The sequence below is a fragment of the Castor canadensis genome, chromosome 17, assembly GCF_047511655.1.
Source record: "Castor canadensis chromosome 17, mCasCan1.hap1v2, whole genome shotgun sequence".
NCBI lineage: Eukaryota > Metazoa > Chordata > Mammalia > Rodentia > Castoridae > Castor > Castor canadensis.
The window spans coordinates 4,096,222-4,120,438 of record NC_133402.1 but is presented as its reverse complement, the minus strand read 5'-3'; the positions used below and the strand labels follow the sequence as shown (position 1 = coordinate 4,120,438).

The following is a 24,217-nucleotide window of genomic DNA, read 5'->3' as shown; positions in this document are numbered from 1 at the left end:
GCTGGATTCAGGGAACTTCCCAACAGTCCCTCCTGTATGGCACGGCTCGCTCTGGGAACCTGTCTGAGCACAGCTGCTCTTGTGATTGCCTTTGTCTTCAGGTGCTAGAACTGGAAACCAGAGCTTTGCTCATGCTAGACAAATGTCATGCCACTGAGCCACATCCTCAGCCCTCCTGCTTGCTCTTTTATTTATTTTTTGGGGGCTGTAGTGGGGTTTGAACTCAGGGCCTTGTAGTTGCTAGGCAGGCATTCTATGGCTTGCTCTTTTATACCCACGGAAAGAATAGGAACAGGGTATAAGAAAGCAAACTTTTCTATCACTTTCTATTTTTTCCTCTCTTTTTGGTTCAAAATTTCAGACCCAGAGTCTATTCCCAGTAGCTCTTCAATTTTTTCTCTCTCTCTGAAAAGGACTGCTCCCCAAAGCAAGCAGAGGCAGGCCATCTCATTTTCATACAACTCTCCTCAACAGAGCTCTGGAGCCACCCACACTGCCCTTAACTCCTGTAGGGGATGTCACTGCTGCTCCAGAGAAAAGAGTAGTAACTACTGATACAGGTTCGGCCTCTCAAAGAAGATGAACTTTCACTTGGAGATCAACAAACCCATTCTTGTACACCCAGAGGGCCTCTAGTATTCACTACAGAGGTTTCAGCTTTGGGACATAGTTGCCAGGGGCTCACAACTGATCAGGAGGCCTCCATGTGGCAGAATATGGACACACACAACCCCATGGTCTGAATCCTAATCCCAACCCAACCAATCCACAGAGTTATCTAAGCTCAGCTCTCCTCTTACCAGTATAGCCCCTAGATATGTTTGGAGCAGGTCTAGAGAGGTAAGAACACCTGATCAAAACCAAGACACCACTAGGCTCCTATACCAACTTCCATGAGGTACTCATACCCAAGAATCCAGGACAGGACCCAGCAAGTCCACTTAATACAAGGTGTTTACCTGGGGCATCTATGCCACTTCTTGCGCTACCAAGCTAGCTGCATGTGTACTCAGGGCTTTTAGAGCTCCCTACTTCTGAAAGCACCGTCCTGCAAGGGAATGCTGGCTTCATTTCTGACGTCCTCCCAAATCTCTGTTTCCAGGAAGGTTTACTCTTCTCTCTTGGGTCCATGCCCCTTCAGAGATAAGCAGTCCTTCCTCAAGTCTTATATTGTGGCCTCTCACTGAAACAAAGGATACAGAACCTCTGCTAACTGATGCCCAGGTGTGTGCTTTGCTGTGAAGGCCCTGTAGAGCCCAATTAGCCCTTGGAAGAACTCGCCATTCTCTTTCTTCTTTTTAACTAAAGAGGACAAAGCATGGTAAGGGTTGGACCATCTCTTTCTTGCACTCAGGCCCCACAACTTTCTGTGCTCACATAGGCTAAGTCTGACCCAGTATCCATTCCAACTTGGAGCCAGAGGAAGTCTCTAAGTGCTAGAGAACTGTGTTGTTCTGATACTAACAAAGCCAGACTCTAAAAGGACAAAGCAAGACGACAATACAGTGATGACGAGGCAAAGACACTGAACGACCCAGCAGCAGACACAGCACCTAAAGGTGGAGGGAAACAGCGCACAGAGCGCACAGCACACTGCCCATCTGACGATTACCTGGCAGACTCTGCGGGACATGGGTGGACACGGCAGCATGTGGGAGAGGTGCTGCATGGGGCGGGCTGGAATGCAAGCCAGCCAGAAGACCTGAGAGAAATGGGAGGGAGAGAAGAACAAAACACACACATTGAAGACAGAACAGAAAAGCAGTTCTGGCATTCACAGCCCCAGACCTGCAGGACCAATCTAGGAACCAAACCCAAAGGTAAGGGCTCAGAGGCTCCCGGGGATACTTCCCACGGTCACACCAGACACACACAGGACCCACAGCACACAACATAGGACCAGAGACAGAAGACAGGCACTTACTGTGACTGAGGCCATGGTGGAAGGTCCCAGGGGCTGGGCCTGTGACAATGGCATCCTTGGAGACCCCTGCTTTGGCAGAGGAGTCCGCACTGAAGGAGAGCACGTGCAGTGGGAATGGGACGGGAGCTATGATCCCCAGCGAGTTAGAGTTCATTGCCCCAGGCAGCTTGGGGCTGCTGGACTTGTAAGATGAAGACAGCAGGTTTAAGGGAGAGGAGCTGGTCAGCAGCACAGCCCCACCTGTTCCTTTCTGGGGAGAAAACAGTCATGTGGTCAGAACCCTGGTCCTGCTGACTTACCCCAAACCTGATCACATGAATGATGGGGACACAAAAATCAGTGCCCCCATGAAAGCACCTTCCTATTCTGTAGCCCCAAAAGAATGACAGTCTGTGAACTGGCCTGGCATGAGTACCAGGGTACAGAGTTATTTTTGGCAGAGAGGGGAAGGCGAGCGGTACTGGAGTTTGAACTCCACCACTTGAACCACAACCCCTAGCCCCAGAGTTAATTTTTAAAAGTAGAACACTAAATGCGCCTCCCTTGTGAAAATAAAAAAAGTAAGTTTATATTCATAAACACAAAAATATATATAAGCATATATATACTCATATTTTTGTATGTATTTGTCATATTAATATATATAACAAATACAAATTTCTTTTCCAGGAAAAAAAAACCCGGAAACAAATGGACATAGTTACTTTATGGAATGGCGGGAGCAAGAAGAGGGAAGGGAGACTTCCTGGCCAGACCTGTCTACAGTTCTCTGTGTATACTAGAAAAAGAAAAAAAGCTCTCCCATTTCCCCAGCCTGAGACCAAACCTTTGTTGTTGTTTTGCACTACTGGGGATTAAACTCAAGGCCTCAAGCTTGCTCTGCAAGTGCTCTACCTCGTGAGCCACACCCCCAGTCCTTTTGCTTTCAGTGTTTTTAAAACAGGGTTTTGCTAACTGCCCAGGCTGAACTCAAGCCTCAATCCTCCTGTCTTGCCTCCCAAGTATCTAGGATTACAGGTGTATGCCACCATGCCCGGATCCAAACTTCTTATAATTTACCTCCACAGCACTCATTAGCTGCTGGAATCTGTCAAGCTACCTCTGACCTACAGAGATTTTTAAAGCCAATCAGAGAACTGACTGCCACTCAGTTCTCAGAAGGATGCTATTACAGGGGCATAAGCACTTCCACACAACTACCACCTTCCAGGTGACAGCATTTCCATCCCTTGTGTGGAGAGATGCACAGGTAAGAGGCCACAGAAGGCAGGTTCTGTGGCCCACTGTATCTCTCAGATCCAGCCTCTCTACAAGCCTGGTATTGTCTGGTGCCTTGATTCCATTCACCTGCTAAGAAGATGGTCGGTTATCCCGAGTTTCCTGCCACCATAAAAAGTGAGACTGTGCAGAAAAAGCCCAGTCTTTCTTCCCTGTCTGAGCTCACTGTTCCTCTGTGTGTTTCAACCCACATTTTCAGCCCAGGGTAACACAAGCAGCCTTATCTATGAGGCCCCTGTGAGTGCACTGCTGGGATACTCACTGGCAAGGAGGTAGACGGTGTCACACTACTAACCGCGGCAGGCTTCAGGGAGGAGGTCAGTAACTTTGCCACTCCCTGGGTCCCACCACCAGAATCTCCATTTGGACCACCGGGAGGGGCCACCAGAGTCAGCTTCTGGGAAACAGGTGGTTTTTTCACTGCTGAGCTTGGTATGGGCCGGCTGGCAGGCTGCCCCGTGGAGGGAGGCTGTATGTTTGGGAGCAGGCTCCCAGAGACAGAGCTCTGCATTGGCCCTGCTCCAGAAGGGCTGCCAGAAGCTCCGTGTTTGGAGACAGAGCCTGCAAAGGGGTTACTCTTGTATGACGGCCCTGCAGACATGGCTGGATGTTGTTTGGTTGCATGGCTCAGGGCACTGGATGACGAGGCTGGAGTCTTATGAGAGCTGCTGCTGATGGCAGGTGGGCCTCCTGAGGAGGTTGGTGTGGAGGGATGAAAGCCCTGGCCTTTGGCTGCTGTCTTTACCAGCTGCAAGAGAGAACGATGACACTGGGAAGAGGAGGCCTTGGGGCCTTGCAGCTTGTTGACAAATGGGGCTGGAGGATTGAAACTTTTCTGCTGCTGAGTGCCTGCATGAAAGACTTTGACTTGGGGGCCAGGCGCAGGAGTCGTGGTCTGGGGCCCATGAGGCGTCCGTGGCAGGCTGTGGTGCTTTGCTTTGGCCGTGTGCACTTCAGGCAGGCCCTTGCTGAGGGGAGGCTGGCAGGACAGCTCTTTATAGCCACAACTCTCTGGCTTTTTCTCCTGAGAGGACTGCCCCAGTGCTAGAGCCTGTTCAGCCAGAAAATTAAGGGGTGACTGCAGAGTGCTAGCAGGTGGGGGTACAGAAGGGTTGGGCTTAACAAAGTTCCTTTTCTCTTCTGTGCACAAAGCACCCGTGACTCTCTCTGCCGGTGCTTTGGAGGTTGCAGGCAGTGTGAATTCAGAGCTTCCAGCTGCTCTGCTATTCAGCACGGTCAGCTCCTTAGACACAGCTTCCACCGAGGAGGCGGGATTCCGGACCAAGTCTTCATCCAAGGAGTCCTCCAGATTGACAGAAGCAGGATCAGCAAGGCCACCAGACACCTGGGACAGGAGCTCCCGGCTGGTGGCCCCAATGCTCAGACCTCCTCCCTGGTGTTCTGAGGACAAAGCAGTGGGGCCGCCAATCTGTCCTGATGGGATGGAAACCTTCCTATCAGGCTTAGTGGACGATTCCTAAAGGAAAGCAGAAAAACTCATGTTTAGGAATGTCCTAAGGTACCAACCCTGGCTGGATGCAAGGATGCAAACATAAGAACACGAGCTGCGAAGCCTTCTAAGCCTTTCTGTGTCACTCCAAAGCAAGGGGTAGATGAGAGCAGGGGTCAGGCCCGTTTTGCCTTTGAGTGCTGTCTGCTATGTTTGCCCCAGGCATGTTTTGTTGCTAAGTACAGTACCCGCCTGCCCCCTGGCCAGGAACCTTTCTCCTTTGTTTCTGGAAAAGTACAAAACTTGCACAAGGACACACTCAGCTTCTTGGCATTCATACTATCTCGAGCGCTCCTGATCAGACTGTCACGTGCCATGAGAACCACCGCAAATGAGTTTTCTTTCCCTCTTGTGTATTTCTGAGCACCCGTCTCTCTTCAGTACTCTTGGCAGCAGGAATGGAATCCATCCTATCACCCCTGGTACTTAATTAACAGTGTGTCACAGACACTGTAGGAGCTGGACAGAGACTCAGGAGTAAATGAGTTATACGTCTTATTCTCACTAAGAGAACCACAAAGCCTCAAGAATTGGTAAAAACTTGTAAGTGGCAACATTCTCCATATTGAGGTTTCTGCCCTCCCTAAGGTGGCTTTCACACCAATCTGCTGCACCTCCTGCACTTCTCTGCAACTAGGCTAGGTGGCTCAACAGGTCCACCTCTCTCTTCTGCTGCTGCTCCAGGCTAAGAGGACTTGACCAGTAGTACTTTCCTGACAAAGAGATCCAGCACACAGGTGTGACCTTCACATCTGCAGGGCCCTCCCTCCAAGGAAGGAGGCCACAGACTCCACTGAGTCCCACACCACCCCAGGAGCAAGGCCAGTGGGGCATCACTGTGTAGAACCGAGTGAAGCTAGTGGGGTTAAGTGGCCCAACTCAGGACTCTGCCTTGGGATAAGTTCAAAGAATGTCATCTGAATGAGTTCAGTGAGCTGCCATGGTCACTCAGGAGGCTTCCTGACCACGGCTGCAGGGAGAAGAGAATAGCTAGCAGGTGACCTGAGCAGGATGACTCACCTTCACCTTGATTTTAGAAGGAGCCATTACTTTCTTCTTGGCCCTGTTCAAAGGAATAAACACAGAAAAGGTTCAGCGGAGTCCACAGGAGAGAAAAACAACAGTGTCCCAAGAAGTGGAAAGACTGAGACACTCACAGGATTGACGTCAGGTGCCCGTGGCCTCTTCGGCTCTCCTTGAACAGAGTCCTGAAACAAACAGAATGCTGAGCACTGGCCTGCCCCTGGCCATCATAACTCTGCATCCAGAACTATTCTGGAGGCCCTGGCTATTCCTCAGAAATCTAGCTCAATTCCTGTGAGTGTTTCAAATGGCCCCAGCAGCCACCTCAAAACCAGGAGGCTAGAGAGGTTTTCCCAAGAAAGGTTAGTTATGCCTCTGCCCTGGCCTCTCATGGCCACTGTACCCCTAAGGCAGCAGCACTTTCCTTGCTGCTACTCCCAAGGAGAAAATGCCATTTTTTCCAGAGGAACTTTTCAAATCCAACCACGAGGAGAGAAGAGCAAGCCCTGAGCTCTGTCATTTGTCTGAACCATAGGTGATCAGGTCCAGTGGAGATGAGCGCTAGCTCATATTTCCCGCCCTGCACTCCATTCATCATGGGAAGTGGCTTCTGGGACGGAAGCCCAGCACTTAGGTCCAGGAAGCAGTCAGCCCTGCTTCTTGTGAATGAGACTTTTCAGGACCATTAAGTTCCCAAGATGACTCCATGTCAGCCTCTGGTAGGAGTCATTACATCACAACAGGAAGTACACTGTGATGAGAAGCACACGCAGCCAATTCCAAACTGAAGCCAGATAAACAACGACAAAACCCTCCTTCTACAGAAGACCCCTTCAATGGCTCCAGTATGTCCCCCAGTTACTTGGGTGACATCAGAGTTAAGTCAACTAGACAGTGACTCCGTCAGCCCAACTTTACAAAAACAGCACTAGATTTGTTGCCCGACAGCCCACCTCAATAAGCTGGCCCTCACCTGGCCTGCATCCAGCCCTTGGGCCAGAGAGGCTTGACCTCGGCATCCAGAAAGGCCTTCACACAGTCCTCCCAAGCTTGGGCCTTGTTGTTCCTCTCCAGATCATAGCTCTCCAGTTTGATCTTCACCACCTGGCACAGAAGCTCCCTGAGGAGTAGGCAGAAATCAGACACTTCCAACTACCCCAGTGCTTCTGCAAGGCTTCGATCGTGTGCTTTCAGGCCCCATGAAAGTCAGTGATCCGAACCTTCACCAGCCATATGGGAACATGCTCAGACACTGGCCCACAAACAATCCAATGAGGAAAGGTCCCAATTTGGGCACACCTGATTTCATCATTCCACTGGAATTTCTTCCGGGGTCCCATTATCCTCCTGCCCCCCTTTTCTTCATCTTCTTCCTCATCAGAACAAATCCGTTCTCTCTGCTCCTTGTCCTTCTCCTCTTCCAGCATCCTACAGGGGGAACGGAAGTAAATAGAGTCTGAGGTCCTTCTACCATCCCCTCCCTCCTCCTCCTTTACGTAACTCTTCCCTCAATTCTGAGATCAGAGAGTGAAGATGCTATGGGAGGGCCAAGAGTCTCACTTGGAACTGTGAGCAACACTGAGAAGTGTGGGGAAAAGAGGAGGCACAGGAGGACAAGGGCATGCATGAGCACTGGGACACACTTACTTAGCAACCTTTGCTTGCGTGTGTGCCTGGCATTCGTCCTGGTACTTGGCCACCTGCTCAGGCATCGCCCTGCCAATGGCTTCCTTGAGCTTCTGGAGAGGCTCCTTTAGGCGCCCACCCTGCAGAGAGCAGCACACAGCAGAGATCTGACTCATGTATCACAGCTTCAACAGTGCACAACAGGAGTCATCAAAGGGAGGCAGCACTCCAACAGGGGTGGCTCCTAGATAAAGTCAGCCATCACTCACTTGGGCCCCAAAGCCACCCACCTGTTCATAGAGGTGAAGTTTGCGGGCACGTTTGACCAGAGCATCCTTGCTGCAGGGCAGGAATGAAGCAAGATAGGCATATACCCCAGAACGAGTTTGGCTACTCAGCTCCCGTGTCTGTACCTCTATGCTGAAGAACAGAACAGAGTCATCAACAGCCTGCAGCTTGCTATAGCCTCTCTCTTCCTAGGTCACCTCACATGGAGAGAAAAGCTAGAGGCCAAAAGTAGGCCAAACCTCGTATTATTGGTCATACAATGCAACTGACGGGTTCAACAATGAACAAACAAGAACAACTCCCAAACTCCATGAACTTGGCTAGAAAAAGGGGTCTCAGGTCAAGGACAGGACCAAGTCAAAAGTAGTCAAAAAACAAACAAATACATAAAGCCCAAGAGAACAGCTCTCTAAGTGCTAAATTCCATAAACAAAGAAAACATAAAGGCTTTTAAACGTGGAAAGTAATGAGTTACTTGGGCTTGGCAGGAAACACTTTCCAGCAGTATTTCTTTTTCTAGTTCCCAGTTCTAGCCATGATTAGGTAGTCAGGGAAATCCTCGCCCCTCCAGTTTTCCCAGCCGGATAAGCAGAAAGACACTTCTCTTTAAGGCCTGAGCTCTCTATATTTGTCATACTCAAGTGGGTTCTTTGTTGACAAAAACCTCTCATCTCCTGTGGCCTGTGTTTTCTGATCCAAGCAGCCAAGCCACATCCTGGCCAAGCAAGACCACTTGCTAGAACATTCCTAAGTGCTGATAACTGTTCTGACATAGGCAAAACCCTCAGCCATTGAGTGACATGCTTCTCCTGCTATGTAACTCAGCCAAGAGAAAGGCTGTGAAGCGGGCCAGCTCAGCAATCTGGTCTAGATTTCCGTTGGCTTTTTGCTTTTTAATCCAGGTCACACAGTGCAGTACCTCAAAGGTTCCAGGCTTTAGGGGGCAGTGTGACAGGATGATTGAGGTATCTTGGCTCTGGGAGCAGAAGTGAAAACAAAAGAAGAACAAGCAGGGATGCAGAGAACACCCCAGTGCAGAGCAGGCCCAGAGGTACCAGGCTGTCACTCATTCTTCTGGATTCTCTGGGACAGGACGTAGATAACCACTTCTCCCTCTTCTCATCTCACCTCTCACTTGCCAAGAAATTCTCTTCCAACAGACCATGACTACGTGCACAGTGTTCTAGTTACGCCTGTGGCCAAAGATTAGTAAGGTCCATCACTCCTGGAGACAGGTGTTTAGTGTGCTCGTTCTGCTTTGTTTCAATGGACCAATAACAAAACCCTATTAACCAACTCTCCCTGCTGGTCAACTGTATGTAGTTAACTGTGTACTCCCTCACTCCCCTGGCCTACTCACCCAGGCATGGTAATAGCAGATACAAACGATACTCACTCTAGTAGGATGCCATTAATATCCTGGGTGAAGAACTTCTGTCTGCTCTCTCCCTCGGCAGCTCTGGCAGCCTGGTTCACAGCAGATAGTGACAGTCATTAGTGCCCTTTCCCCATGCATCCCTCACACTCACCCACAGGCACAAGAGCCATCACTCCCTAAGGGCACCTATGGATCAAACCCTCCCCACCATCATGCTGACTCGGCCTGGTCGCTGATGAAGGGCCCCCGTGATCAGTGCTCTTTTTTTCAAAGCAGTTGCAGCATTAGTGAATGAGCTTCCCAGAACTTAAACAGCAGTCGCTGAACAGAAAGCCACACAGAGGTCAAGCAATCCTGAGGCAATCAGAGGCCAGCTCTAGCTGCCTGGCTCCTGTGCCCTCTCTATCAACTACACTGGGAGCTGTCCCAAATGTCAACAGTATGAAAACAACTATGAGCTTCAACAAACCTACAAGATTTAAGTGCTTTTATCCACCAATGATAGCAATTAAAAATAATGTGTAGCTTTAGCATTTAAGGACATTATTGTCCTCTGAAAATTCAGAATCTACTTCCGGTATCCCATGAACTCACGCCTTACCACTACAGTGACATACCATCCTGCCTGAGGTGATGCTCCAGAGAGCAAACCCGAAGAACTCTGACTTGACCCCAGCAGCAAAGCCTGAAACCACCACCACTGGTGAGCCTCACTCCTGGCTGCATGTGGGAATTACCTGAGCCGCTTTCCCAATCCCACATCAACCGAACCACAATCTCTGAGACCGAGATTCAAGAGTGTGTATTCCTTCAAAATGGCCCAAGTAGCAGAGCTCTTTAGGTGCAACCTGGTCACTCTACTGTGCAGAGATGGTTGAGAATACCACTCATCCAGAGAGTTGCCTGTTTAGAGGCTTTAGGCAAAATGAAATATCTAAAACCAGACTTGACATAGAACAATAATGGCAAACAGAGGTAAGAAAGTAACTAGGAAGAAGAGATCAGTCTTAAAATCAACCCCCCACCTTCCTCTGACTGCACCCCTGGGTCCCTCCCAGCCTCTGTGACAACTCCACCTGTCTGCTCTGCCGGCTCCTTTACTACGGAACGACCCCCTCCTACCCCTCCCAGGTTTTATTTAGAACTCACTTCTCCCCATAACTTCTTCCCCACCTCCCCCCACTGTAATTACAAAATAACATACACATTTGTCAATCTAAACCTCTAAGCCCCAAATCCTGTCTTCTAAGCTCTGGACAGGATTTCCAACTACCTCAAGTCGCTGCCAATCACTTTTGTGAAGGGGTGGGTGACTCTCTGCTGTGTAAACTCAACTCATTCATCTAAAACCAGACCCACCAACTTCTGCTTGTCCTCCTGGCTCCCAACTTCTCCTACCTGTGCCCAGCCTTCTTATATCCTCCCATTTCCTTTCTCAGAGCCCTTTAGTGTCTCTTTCCAAGGGTACATCTAAACCAAATTCCCTCCTAAGCATATAGAGTCCTCCAAGATCTGGCCCCAGCCATTCCTCCAGCTTTCACCTCCTAACATACTCTGGGGGGATCCCACTGTCCAACACACCCATCCTCATCTCTGCGCTGCCTTATGACAAGACCATCTTTCCCACAGAGCCACGGGCATAGCCTCTAGCCCTAGTTCTAGGCACCCCTAGAGCTTCTCTTTGGCCTCAAGTCTGGCTATCCACGTGGCCAGCCAGTCAGCCATCCAAACCCACACAGCATACTTCACTCTGTTGTACTACAGCCCGTTGTCTACCTGTTGATCATCAATTTACCTAATAAACTCACAGAGGACAAGAAAGGACTCTTATATGTCAATACATTTCTTACAGCTGTCCATCATGTAATAGATACATAATAAATGTCAGTGAGTGGACAGATAAATCAACAAGCAAATGATCAGCTATCACTCTAAGGCAAACTAGAGAAAGAAAAGCTTAATAAGGTCCAACCAAAAACAACTTGCAGATTTGCAAAACTCCAGCTTCTGAAGATGCCCTAACAGGAAGACAGCCCAGAGGCTGCAGATGAAAGGTGTGATGTGGCAGAAAGAAAAGGCATGTACAACTTCTCGAACTTTCAAAGCATTCGAAATTCCACCTTGTACTTTTAAGGAGCCAGAATTTTGAGATTAGTTTGAGAGAAAATAAAACCGAGTCATTCTTTTGCTTACACTTACATTGCTAGTTCTAAGATCAGAAGCATTTAACTAATTAATTCCCTAAACAGGTACTTCAATGCCCCATCAACAGCTTAAGTTTTCAAACAAACTATTTTTAGATATTGGCCATTTCTCCAATACTTCAGAAGCTTTCTGTATAGACAGTCTTTAAAAAGATTTTCCTAGGAGCTGGGCATTGTGGTGAGCCCATGTAATCCTAGTTATGTGGGAGACAAAAGTAGGAGGATTGGAGTCAAAGGCCGGCCCCAAGCAAAAAGATTTTCCGCTGAAGCCTTTTGAATTGCATAGGCAATATGCTAGCTTTATAATGAAGATAATTAGTTAAGTCCTATAAATTTAAATAAATCTAATGAAAAGAGTAACTGAGGGCTGGTGGAGTGGCTCAAGTGGTAAGAGCATCTGCCTAGCAAGTGTGAACCCGAGTTCAAACCTCAGTGTCATCAAAAAAAAAAAAAAATGCAATTGAAGCTAGGCTTGGTGGTGCATGTCTGTAATTTCAGCTACTCCATAGGCTGAATAGGAGGATCGAAAGTTTGAGGGCCATCTAAGTAACTTGGTGAGACTCTATCTCAAATTAAAATAAAATTTAAAATAAAGGTTTGGGGATGTAACTCAGCAGTAGAGCATTTGCCTAGCATGCATGAGGCCCTTGGTTCAATCTCCAGTACTGAAAAAAAGTCAGGCATAGTGCACACCCGTAAACACAATACTCGAAGATCTTGAGTTTGAAGCCAGGGCTACATGGTGAGACCCTGTCTTCAAAAAAGAAAAAGAAAAGCAATTGGGTCTATAGTTGAATCTTCCTCACCCCTAAGAGAAGATATTTTAGCCCTAGGAGTTGTATAAATGAATCAATCCTAAACTAACTAGGGAATGAAGTTAAATCAAATACCCTAAACATGCTGATTTACAATAGTTCCAAGGGTTCTCCCCTTTCTTAGAGAAAGGGTCTATGTTGCTCAGGCTGGTCCTGAACCCCTGGCTCAAGAAATCCTCCTGCCATAGCCTTCTGAGTAACTGCACTACTATAGGGATATGCAGCTGGTCTCTAATAGCCTTTTTTCTTTGGCCATAATGGAGCTTTAACTCAGAGCCTCGCACTTGCTATGCAGGTGTTCTACCACTGGAGTCGCTCGGCCAGCCCTCTCACAGCCTTCTAATGTGCTGTTTTATTACAAAATGGACTTATAGCCTTTCAGGGCCTCGCTCAAAATCTTACATACTGTACTTGTCTTTACTGAACAGAATAAAATCTGGTATGATTTGCTTCTTAAAAACAGATCAGATACACTGGTTTTTTCTACCTCATTCTCTTTAGCTACCCCCTCCCTGAATTTCTGGTGATGTCGGGGTTTTAACTGATAAGAAGCTAGTAGAGGGAGAGATGCTATGGAATTTGTTTCTCTTCTGTTCTTAGATGGTTCCTGTTCGCTGCTTGACTGCAGAGGACCAAGCTGAGCAGCTGCTGGGATACATCAACATAAGAACCTGAAATAAAACTTGCTTTCTCAACATCTGCACATCCAACAACCAAGACAAAAGACACAATCAAAGCCCATTAAAGGAGTCAGAGTAAGGGCTTCAAATCACTGCGTTCCCTGGGGTCCATGAAAATGTACCCAAAGGATAATAAATGAAGACTGGACTAACTAGAAGTCAACAGTAGACACTGAATGGGTATCGACAAGGGTGGCCCTCTGGGGAGCACCTCTTTAACATACATACATTTTCCAAGACATTTTGTAAAGTTTTAAGTATCACATTTAGTCAGAAGATAAATCAATTTTTTACTTTCCATAAAAAAGTTATTTTTTCCCCTAAGGGATCATTATACATCAGAGCAGAATCTGCTATGTACTGTGGTAGACTGCTAAACAGAACCATAAACTTCCCCCATGGAGAAACCCACCTCTGTCAGAAGGGGGAACCTAGCTTCCCAACTCTTGAACCTGGGCTGCCCTTGTGACTCACTTTGATGAAAGTGTGACAGAGGCAATGTGATACATATAACTTCTATGGCGAGATCTCAGGACATGCAACTTCTACCTTCACCCTCTTGAGATGCTGAGGAGGCTAAGACCACCATGCCCTGAGGAAGCCCAGAATGAAAGGTCTGAAGACAGGAAGGCCCAGCCAGCACTCACCTACCTGTTGGCTGAAGGCAGCCACAAGGCTGAGCCAAGGCAGGATCAGAAAGAAACCACCCAGCCAGGCAATGCATCACTGCTAAGCCAAAGTTTGGGGGTCCTTTGCTTTCTTCCTTTTTCTTTTTTGTTGGACTGGGGTTTGAACTCAGGGCTTCATGTTTGTAAAGCAGGTGCTCTACCGCTTGAGCCACACCTCCGGTCCATTTTGCTCTGGTTACGGGGCATGATGTCTTGTGAACTATTTGCCCAGGCTGGCCTCAAACCTTGATCCTCCTGATTTCAACCTCCCGAGTAGCTAATATTACGGGTGTTGAGTCACTGGTGCCTGGCCTGGGACCATTGTCTCTGAACAGCAATAGAACTGGACGTGTGCATGAATCATCTAGGTCCAAGGTTTAAAATCTAACCAACCTAATATAAAAATAAAGTAAGGGGGAAAAAAGGAAAGATAAGAAGAGCGAAAAACTGAGAAACATGTAATACTGCTAACGATCCAGTTCTCCACATTAAGTTCAGCTTAAAAAGCACTGTCCTTTTCAAGATCTAGGACAGGCTCCTTGTTAAGGATCCACACAGCTAAGTAGCTTAGGGGACACACACATCTGCTGTGTGCCGAGCAATTCCCTGGGAAGACCGGCTTTCCCAATGGGTTCTCAACAGGGCCTGGGGGTCCAGAGCACCATGCACACACCTGAGGCTCCAGGCGCCTCAAACACAATGCCCTGGTTGGAACAGAGCATCTGAGGACCCTTTTGGCATGGCATTAAGCTACTCTCTAAAATAAGCCTTCTTAATGCAACCATTAAAAATAATGAGGGCTTTACAATAATATTTATTAAGTGAAAAAAATCAGGAAACAATTATTTACAACTATAACCACAACTACATAAAGACACACACAGAGGCTAGAAAGGAAAAATGTAAATTGAAATTATCTTTAGCCTGGTGGGGTGATGTATTTCCAGTTTCTAATGCTACCACTGGAGTGGCTCCAGGTGAAGACTAAAGTATCAGCTTCATATCTGAACACTCTATTTTCAATCCGAGTGTCAACCTCTCTAGTTACTATCTTGCCCCCAGGATCCCAGTCCATTTTGTCTAGGGATCCTGAACTCCATCACTCAGGAGGGACAGCTTGCTCAAAGCACGTCCACCCAGGGAGGCATTCTTGCACTGCAGCCCAACACTGTTTCAGGCTATGGTACTATATTCCTATGAAATGTATCTTCATCTTTTTTTATCCATCCTTCCCAAGAAAGTGAAATCAAGAGTATTAAGTTACTACAGTAGAACACAGCCTCTGGTGGGAATGAGGACATACTCAAAAATTCTGTTTCGATTTTTCTCTAAAAAAAGCAACTGTCTACTGTCACATAGTCCTTACTTCATTAACAATTGCAGAGATGACAAACAATTTGATTACAAACCAGAGGATTGAAAAGAACAATAACCAATATTTTTTAACATGAATTCTGAGAACAAATACAGGCAGGAGAGTATACCCAAACATGCCAAATTCAGTTTTAACTCCATCCACCTCAATCTCATTAAGATATATCCCGAATGCCTGCCATGGCACAATTCATTTAAATCATTACATTCAAATAGAACACATGCCCAACACTGCACACAAGCTAACAGGGGTGAACTGGAGACTGAATACGTTCTATCTGCTGTGTATACTAACAGTGTTCAAGTGTCTTCTGGAAGTGAGAAAATCATTTGCAGCAGTGGTTGACATTTCACCCTGCCCTGAAACATAAAGGACATGGTGTGTAACGGCGGTTCTGAAAGTGCTATGAAAGCCACTGGCTCAAGCTTACAGCTTTTACGTATAAACGGCACTGGAGATGAGGAGAACCACAATGCCTAAGGTAAAATGTTATGTTAACTGAAAGGTAATGTCGTCACAAGTCACGACCACACCCGGCTCATAGCTAGTGCTGTATCACTGAACTAGCTGTTTTGGCACTTAGGGACCAGTGCTGAACACTGGAGGAAAGCAGCAGCAACAGCTGCTCTGTGCTAACGGTTGTTGCTGTTGATGGTATGGACAGCATTCACGTTAAGCTCCTTTCTGTTTGCTACCATGTAGGTCTATCTGGGTCATTACCAACAATGATGACACCCAACACAAGGCAGCAACAGAAACCCAGTGGCAGCAAAGCAAACACTGTGTTCACCTTACATATTTATAAACTTTAATGACTTTCCAAATTCTCAAAAGAATTCTAAGTAGATGAATCTCTGCCTCAGCTGCCCACTGCCAACATCATGCTGGTCTACTGCACGAAAGGAAAGATACTGTGTGGGAAAGAAACTGATGGGCAGAAAATGAAAAGAGAAAAAACGTTCCCAAAAAGAAAGTACATTTTCCAGAAGTGAAGGAACCACAAAAAGCCTAAAAATGAAGCCTGCTGGGCAACACTTACACCATTTCCTCACTCCGGCCAAGAGCAGAGCTTGGAAAACCTTGTACTTTCACTGCCAGCTCACTAAGGGTTTCTCTGGGCATTGAGCTTCACACAGTGCAGAACCAATGCCAATCTGCCCATACTGCTTCCAGGAAAGCCCAGCCACACTGGGTCACCATACCTGAGCCAGCTCCTTAACGCGCTTCTCCAGGGGCACTGGCAGGCCTTCAGGGAGGGAAGAGGGCTGCCTGAATTCCTGGTCCAATCCCACCCCAATGGAATCGCTTCCATCATCCATATCTCGGAAGGGGCTTCCTTCTGGAGACTCACTGAGCAGGTGCTCCAAGTCCAAATCAGTCAGCGAGTCCATGGCAGTGGCAGCTTGGAGCAGGTCATTGTCAGAAGTGGAGCCGAAGAGTGAGAGCAAGGGGTCAGAGGTGCCCTCCAATTCCCTCAGGCTCTGAGCTTCTGCCGACGTGACTGCTACAGGGGTACGCTCCTCCTCCCTCTTTTTCTGAGCCTCTTTCTCCTTCTGAAATTTCTTCAGCATCTCTTTAACACTTAATGCCCCAGAATACTTCTTCTTCTTCTTCTCTTTACTGGCATTGAGGGCTGTAAAGCTGCAAGCAAGAGGGAAATGGTTACTCAGGATGCAGGACCCTCAAAGGAAACTCCAGAGGCTTCACCCCTGCTCCCAGGGCAAGGTCTCCAGGAGAGCCTCAGTCAGTCCACCCTGTTATCATTCCTCCCTCCTCTTGGCATAGGGAGCTCGTTCTTGCTGGACCAAAGCTTGAGAGTGAATACAGGTTAGCACAGTGTCACATGAGACTAAATATCCGATGGATTTTTAAGAACCACTGCCAGGCTGAAATAAAAGGTTGCAAAAGGGGTGAGGGGCAAGAAAGGAATTTCAAGGAAGAAAGCAGGAGCAGCAGAGAGCAGCAGCAACTTGAAGGCAGCTGGGGTGAGACTGAGTGAGAAGGAAGCATGGCCAGAGAAAACACAGGAGAACAGCACAGACAGAAGAACTGGGGCAGAGGGGAGTGCCCGAGAGAACAAGGAACATCAGCAATCACAAGTGACAGAAATAGCCACCAACACCGACAGTGGAACAGAGGACCTCTGGCCATCTGACAGAGATGAGAACGGCTGCCTATGCCCAGCACAGCCCTGTGGGAGGCGAGAGGGAGTGCGGAGGGCCAGGCCCTGCTGCCTCTTCTAGAGTTGGGGGAGGGCGAGTCAGCTCCCGGGTGTCCTGCCCTCACGGGTCAGGGTCAGACTTTATCCTAGCGAAAAGCTGCTGCCTCTCACCCGGCTTTGGAAAACTTGGACTTTTTCGATTTCTTCTCCTTGTCATAAGTGTCATCTTTTTTCTTCTTCTTTATCTTCTCACCACCTTCCTTCAACTTCCGCTTCTGAGAATTAAAGACAAGGCACAGTTATGCGGCTCCCTGACTCAGGGAGCAAGTGCACTACGTGGCACTGGCCTTGCTCCGCCCGGGGCACATCCTGAGGCCTGTCTTACTTCCTTCGTGAACAGAAAAGCCCTCGAGCAGCCCCTGGACCACAAACCCACAGCGTCTCCTGGAAATGCCCTGGGTGGAGACCACCTGACCCCTGAAATCTTGCTCTTTTGGATGAGCTGGAGGTGATCCCTACCTCTCATTTGAAACACTAGGCAGTGGTAGGGAGATCCTACAATACTTTCAACCTAAGGCTTGCTGGCTCAGTGAGTCACAGCCCTGGGTACTACCTGGACATGTGCACAGAAGAGGGCCAACAAGGGTGGGGCACGCTCCCTCGCTCCACACCCTCACGGCTTTCCTCCCCACCCCTAGACCACCTTGAGACATGACCCTGCTGAGTTCCTGGAGTGTCCATGACATGGACACAATCACTGAAGGCTGAGCAGCACCCACATTTTCACATCACCTTGGCACAGCTCTGCCTTTCCACCAACCTGAGTCATCCTAAGCCATTGCACTTTCTTGAGAGTCACCTACTGACCTCAAAGGGTCACATCAAAAAGCATTTCTGAAATCCAAAAGCAAGCACGCTCTAACCTTTGGGGATTTCTTCTTCTTTTCTTTAATGAAGTCATCCTCAGATTCAGATGCTTGTCTAAACTGCAGGGTTCCGGAGTTAATATAAAATCCTCCATACTTTGTGGTCAAAGAAGCAGGAACAAGCTCATCATACTGAAGGGTGAAAACATAACATCAGCTCCAATTCTGGTCCCATGTCCACATATGCAAACTGTATCTCAAGTGCTATGACCATTTCTGTCACACCTCAGACAGCATGTTAAGACATCCTCCCACCAATCAGGAATGTGTTTTTGGCCAGAAATGGTCATCTTTTCAGATCGGAGAACCAAGTCCACAGTCCTGGAGGTCGCTTCCTGTCACATCAGTGCTGCTCATGCTAAGAGAACATGCTGCTCTGCCCACTCCCACTTCCCAGCTACTATCCACAGGAACCACGATGTGGTGGTTCTGGTTATGCATTTTCATTAGCTACTCACCGCCTCAGAGTTATCGATGAAGGAATCAGATTCATCATAACCATACCCCATATCAATCAAGTCCTGTATGCGGTCTTTTCTACGTTTCTTTCCACCCTGAAATTCAGAAATGACAGATTACATGCTTTCTGATAAGTACACAGAATTAAATGCTGCCCTGAGTGAGCTTCATCAGCTAGTGACTAAATGTCATAAGCAAAACCTCCTTCCCTAAAAACCTTTGAAAATAGGACATATTTGTACCTGTATAAAATGGCCTAAGACTGAAGAACAAACTAAACAGTTTCTTACGCTTTGTACCAAAACACTTCCTCTAAGGCAGGGTCACAGGCTCTGTTCATTTGCCCATTTAGTTCATATGCCACGAAGATTTCTGTCTCTTGATGCCTTCATTTAATAACTGCATGTAGGGACTAGGCCGGTGGTACACACCTGTAGTCCCAGCTACTTGAGAGGCTGAGATGAGGAGGACTGCAGTTCAAAGCAAACAGTTCACAAGACCCTAACTCAAAAATATCCAACTCAAAAAGAGTGGCAGAGTGGCTCAAGTGCTACAGCGCCTGATTAGCAAGCGTGAGGCCAGGAGTTCAAACCTCAGCACTGCAAAAAACAAAACAAAACAACAAAAAACCCCGTATGCTGTTTTCTCTGCGCAATACACTTATTTGCAGATCAGAGTTGGTCACATAATAATCCACTAAAGAAACATACAAATGTCTGGAGACCTCTCCCACCTAATGAGGATGTGTTGTTCCCCAAGACAGAAATCTTACATATTTTTCTTCAAATTTCCGTGCAAGAGCCTCCACTTTGTGCCTTTCCTTTTCTTCATCATTGAATGGATCTGAGAGATCTTTTTTCTGTAAAGAGATCATTTCACAAAAAAAGTCAGAGAATGCTATCACAGTCCTGTTCATAGAGCCTTCACTGATAAGCTATAAGATGCATAATGAAAACAACTGTTTCAAAAAAGATAGAATACATGCTACTATCTCATCAGTAATATTTTAAAAATAAATTGCTATTCACAGAATTCAACAACACTTGATTAAATGCTTACAATGGGCCATCACAGCACTACAGGCCTTGACCAGGCTCTCCAGTACACCAAGAGGCCTTTAGTTGAGGATGCTCAACGTATGTAGAAATGTGTTCAATAAAGCCACCAATTCCTTTTGTAATTCGGTAATTTACTTTACGTACCTAAAAACATTCTAAGAAGTGGTTCATAGGCTTCATCATGCTTCCAAAACAGTCAATGGCTCAAAAAGGTTACGAGCCCACTGAATGCAGTGCAAGTTCTTGAGAGTTATTCTGCGTTCCTGGTCTGAACTGCACTGCTCAAGTCAAGCCCTGGTTCACAGCATCCCTATCCTTTATAAGGGCTCTCCATCACCTCTTGTCCTCCAATCTCAACACTTGTTCTGAACATTCTCAGCCAGTCTCCCAAGTTGATTTCTACTCTGTAAGTTACTGTATTGCATTTTGCTCAAGTAAGTTTCCAGAGCTGAGCCTTAAGCTTCTTAGGCAAAGAGTCTTAATTTTTAATAAAAGGCTCTTATTCAAAATATGCTTAAGACTTCAAAATAGACCAAAAATTCTGGACTGGGTGCTTGTTTTTTGAAAACAAAACTCTTTTGGCCAGGCTTGATGATACACACCTGTAATCCCAGCACTCAAGAGGAAGAGGCAGGAGAATGGAGAGTTTAAGGCCAGCCTGGACTACAAAGTGAGACCCTGTCTCAAAAAAAAACAAAACAAGAGCTGCCACAGTGGCTCAAGTAGTAGAGCACCTGCCTAGCAAGTGTGAGGCCCTGAGCTCAAACCCTAGTACCACCAAAATAAAACAAAAAACCTCTCTTCTTCCACCTTCTTGTCTATGCCTACTGAAACCCATTCGACCTTAAAAGATCAGTTAAGTGGTTTCTTATATCTGTGCATAACGGGGTATGTAGCATTACAGTACATAACGTAGATGGGTGTGCTCGTCTGTATCTTCCAATTTTTCTATAGATCACATGCAACGTGACTGGTTCAAACAACTTATAATGAATCCCACTGATTTTGAGCAGTATCCTCCTTAATCTCTTGCAAACACAGTCTTCTAATAACTACTATTTCCAAACATAGCATTCTGGATGTAAGCTCTCCTCTGACCAAACCCTCCCAGGCCTGCAATTGTAGCTGACTTAAACAACAACTACACTGTAACTTCTGTCACCTGTCCTGGTGCAGTTCTAAAACATCTACAAGATTGCAAGTTCTTGGAGGCTGGAACAGCGTCTTTCCTATGTTTATATAGTCTTCACTGACCAGCACAGTGCTTCACATTGTAAGGAATGAACCAATGCATAAGTGTGTCAGATTATGGTGTGAGCATGTGCATGAGTGTGTTTGTGTTTGTGTTACTGGGAACTGAATCCAGGGCATGCTAGACAAGTGCTTGCTCTTCTACTAAGCTACAACCCCAGCCCAGACAGATAAAATACGTAATTTTTATTTTTTATTTTTAATTTTTATTATATTACTGTTGTACTGGGGGTACATTGTGACATTTAAAAAAATGCTTACAATGTATCTTAAATTCACCCCCTCCATCATTCTCCTTTATTCCCTCTCCCCCCATTGAATTCTATTTTTAATACTGCAGAACAGATCCACAGTGATTCAGGAGTTCTAACCCTGAAGTCCAGGAATGACTCCCCTGAAAATGGATTCAAATTTCTCCATGTAAACTCCATACATTTCTCTTCAATGGAGTCAGGCAAGTGGAGCCCCTAAAAAGTGAAGTCACAACACTGAAGCCCCAACTTCAGTTGACCTTACCATTTGGCTTGAGTCCCAGTATAAACATGGGACAATGTAACATTCCTACTTCCAAAAAGCAATTGTGAACAGGCGTGAATTATTTTTCTCATCCTGCTCACTGGCCCTCATCAACAGGATGTTTTTTGGTAGATTCACTGGTTTTCATTCAGCCAATCAGATCTCAATAAAGGAAACACATTTCTATCTTAAGCAAAGGAAAGTGGGAAGTGCTTCCAACCAAACATACTTCTCCCAAATACCCCAAATATAAATTAGACCTAGTGAGCACTTAGCACACCTAGACACCATCTAGAGATGTCACCATGATCTCATTCCACCCTCAGATACCCTGACAGCCAGGCACTGGCCTTATCCCCGTTCTACTAAGAGCCACTCCAGAGGCCAGAATCCTGTAAGTGTGGCCCACTTACCTTTTCCTTAGAGCCTAGTGCAATGAACCAGTATACAGCAGCTGCTTTAAAATGCTCTTCACCTAACTTCTATTCATACTATGTGATTCCATATATACAAAACAAAAAACATGCAAAACTGATCCTGCTGTTAGTATTCCCCCAGAGGCAGGGGTCACGTTCTACAAGGGCAGGAGGAGGGTTTCTAGTGTCCTGGTAAATGTTGCATTTGGGATCCACATGCAGGTGGGGATTGGTTTGTGAAAATCCATGAAGCTATGCATTTATCATATGTGTATTTTCCTCATGTACATGACTCAAAGTCTATTTCAAAAAAACTTTTTGGCAGGATATGGGGCACACAACTATAATCCCAGCACTCAGGAGGCTGAGGCAGGAAGATTGTGAGCTTATTTCAAAAAAAAAAACCTTTGCTGAAGTGTTACTGAATTGCTAACACCATAATAGTTTCAGCAAGGTGGTGGGCACATGGGTGCTGCTCAAACTATGTTCTCTACTTCTGTGCATGTTGGAAAGTTCCATACTAAAAGGTAAAATGAATCTGCCAGGAAAATCAGTAGATAGTTTAAAAGGCATTTAAGAAACCGAATGGATTTTCAAACATCCTAAAAGCTTAAAGTCAATTCTGGCAAAAAAAATAAAGTTAAAAAAAAAAAAAAAAACAGGCACAGTGCCTCAAGTAGAGTGTCTGTGTAGCAAGCATGAGGCTCTGAGTTCAAACCCTAGCACCACACACACACACAAAAAAAAGGCAGAAGGAGTTTTCCACTTATCCACAGAAAGAATCAGTAAGGTGAGCAGCCTGTGCTCTTCTCACTTGTCTTTTCACTAGGCAGAGATGGGAAACAGCACTCCAACGGTCAAGGGACTGGTCTTATTTACAACCTCGGCATGAAATCATGTACTCTCTTTCATTTATATAATGAGCCGTACTCAAATTAGCCCTGATGTGCCATATATTCTCCTCTAGCATAAGTCAGAATGATTAGAGAAATAATGCTCTCTCTTCATGCCCAGCAGTAAGAGCAGCTAACCTCGGGCTTGCTTTGGATGTGTGATATAATCTTGGGGTAATCCAAGGTTTTCTAGTCTCGCGTCCTGCTATGAAGGCGCCTGTGCTGACACCTTCATGTTAGATCTGCAGGGCAACTCTGGATACTGAAGCATACCTTGTCTCCAGGTTGAAGGCCTTTCACCTTCCCACGTATATTCTTCACCAGCTCTGGATAGAAGAACTCTGGACAGCGTTTATGATCTGGCTCAAAGAGAGTGAGTGTAATTCGAACAGCTGCTGCTGCTGGCTCACAATCCTGATGCTGTTCTGTTCCTCCAACCTCCTCTTTTCGGGACTTCTTCAAAAATGCAGGATTCAGAGAACCTGGGAGAGAGGTGAACTGGACCCTGTGGGGCTCCGACATGGCTACCAACGAGTCTTAGCAGGTGTCACTGCATGGTTTCTGTTAACAATGAAAAGAAGGGCCAAGTCAAACCAAGATGACAAAAATCAACATTTTCCTGGTCAATTATACAGATTTAAGTTTTTTAAATTTCATTGTCAAGAAGAATCCATTGTTAAAATTTACTTTAATTGCTATTTATTGCTTTTTCCAGTTAAGTAATTTGTTCTAAATATGAATTTTTTTGTAACTATTTGAAAATCACCCCAGATCCCATGATTTAAATCAAAAGCCCAAGGAGATACACAGTTAGAACTAGGCTTTTGTTATACCAACCCCTCCCTTTTTTTTTCCTGCAGAGCAAGCCCTTTTCTAACCAGATCTTATGTAGGAATTCACCTCTATAGTCTTCTATAGATGCATTTTTCTCACTTCACTCTTAAGCATATAAATTTATTATGCTACAAAGTGTGAGGACACTCCAACTTGGTTTCTCCCCAGCACCAATCACTGCTGACTTGGCATATAGCATAGAGTAATGTCTCAGGGTCTAAAGTCTATTTCTGAAAGCCAACTAATACTAATCTAGTACTTAGTCTGACCAGCACTGCACTATTTTAAAAAGTTTTATGGCAATATTTTAATATCTTTTTTTTTTTTTGGTAGTACTGCGGTTTGAACTCAGAGCCTTACACTTGGCAGGCACTCTAACACTTGAGCCATTCCACCAGCCCTTTTTTGTGATGGGTATTTTCAAGATTGGGTCTTGTGAGCTATTTGCCCAGGCTGGCTTTGAACCGCCATCCTCCTGATCTCTGCCTCCCAAGTAGCTAGGATTACAGGCATGAGCCACAGGCACCTGGCATATTTTCGTATCTTCAATTAAAACTTTATTATTCTACATTTTAATTAGCTGTGGTCAATTTTGAAATCATTTTTGGCAAGTTCTCTCAAAAAAGTCACAGTACTTTGATTGTAAGTGGATCACAAATATGAATTACTTAAGCAGGGAAGTTTGTATATACCCACATATATGTACATGTAGCCTTCATGTATAAAAAATATTATTTTCATTATAACCATTCATCTAAGGCCAGATAAGGGAGTATCAGATAAATGAAAAGTTAAAATAATTCTAATTAGGCAAAGTGATCAGCAGTAATACAGGTTGACCACTGCAAAGAGCATTTACCAACATGCACTAAGATGCTGAGAGTCCCCTCAAAGAAACCTCAAGGGCCTTGACACTGGTGATGCACTGGGTTGT

At 46.1% G+C, this 24,217-nt stretch overlaps 1 protein-coding gene across 2 annotated transcripts in view; it reads right to left on the bottom strand.

The window, feature by feature from the left end:
* Nucleotides 1-24,217, bottom strand: part of Ubn1 (ubinuclein 1) — a 29,892-nt gene that overhangs the window by 2,999 nt on the left and 2,676 nt on the right. The window contains exons 2-17 of one of the 2 annotated variants that reach the window (XM_020156950.2): nucleotides 22,723-23,010; nucleotides 19,088-19,174; nucleotides 18,315-18,410; nucleotides 17,854-17,988; nucleotides 17,102-17,205; nucleotides 15,972-16,410; nucleotides 9,046-9,116; nucleotides 7,652-7,781; nucleotides 7,383-7,501; nucleotides 7,035-7,163; nucleotides 6,709-6,855; nucleotides 5,870-5,920; nucleotides 5,733-5,775; nucleotides 3,465-4,679; nucleotides 1,925-2,174; nucleotides 1,613-1,702 (exon numbers count right to left, since the gene is read on the bottom strand). In XM_020156950.2, coding sequence (XP_020012539.1) covers nucleotides 1,613-1,702; nucleotides 1,925-2,174; nucleotides 3,465-4,679; nucleotides 5,733-5,775; nucleotides 5,870-5,920; nucleotides 6,709-6,855; nucleotides 7,035-7,163; nucleotides 7,383-7,501; nucleotides 7,652-7,781; nucleotides 9,046-9,116; nucleotides 15,972-16,410; nucleotides 17,102-17,205; nucleotides 17,854-17,988; nucleotides 18,315-18,410; nucleotides 19,088-19,174; nucleotides 22,723-22,971 — 3,355 coding nt within the window. In that variant the 5' untranslated portion in view covers nucleotides 22,972-23,010. The remainder of the gene's footprint in view (nucleotides 1-1,612; nucleotides 1,703-1,924; nucleotides 2,175-3,464; nucleotides 4,680-5,732; nucleotides 5,776-5,869; nucleotides 5,921-6,708; nucleotides 6,856-7,034; nucleotides 7,164-7,382; nucleotides 7,502-7,651; nucleotides 7,782-9,045; nucleotides 9,117-15,971; nucleotides 16,411-17,101; nucleotides 17,206-17,853; nucleotides 17,989-18,314; nucleotides 18,411-19,087; nucleotides 19,175-22,722; nucleotides 23,011-24,217) is intronic. The other variant, XM_020156951.2, reaches the window with a different exon arrangement.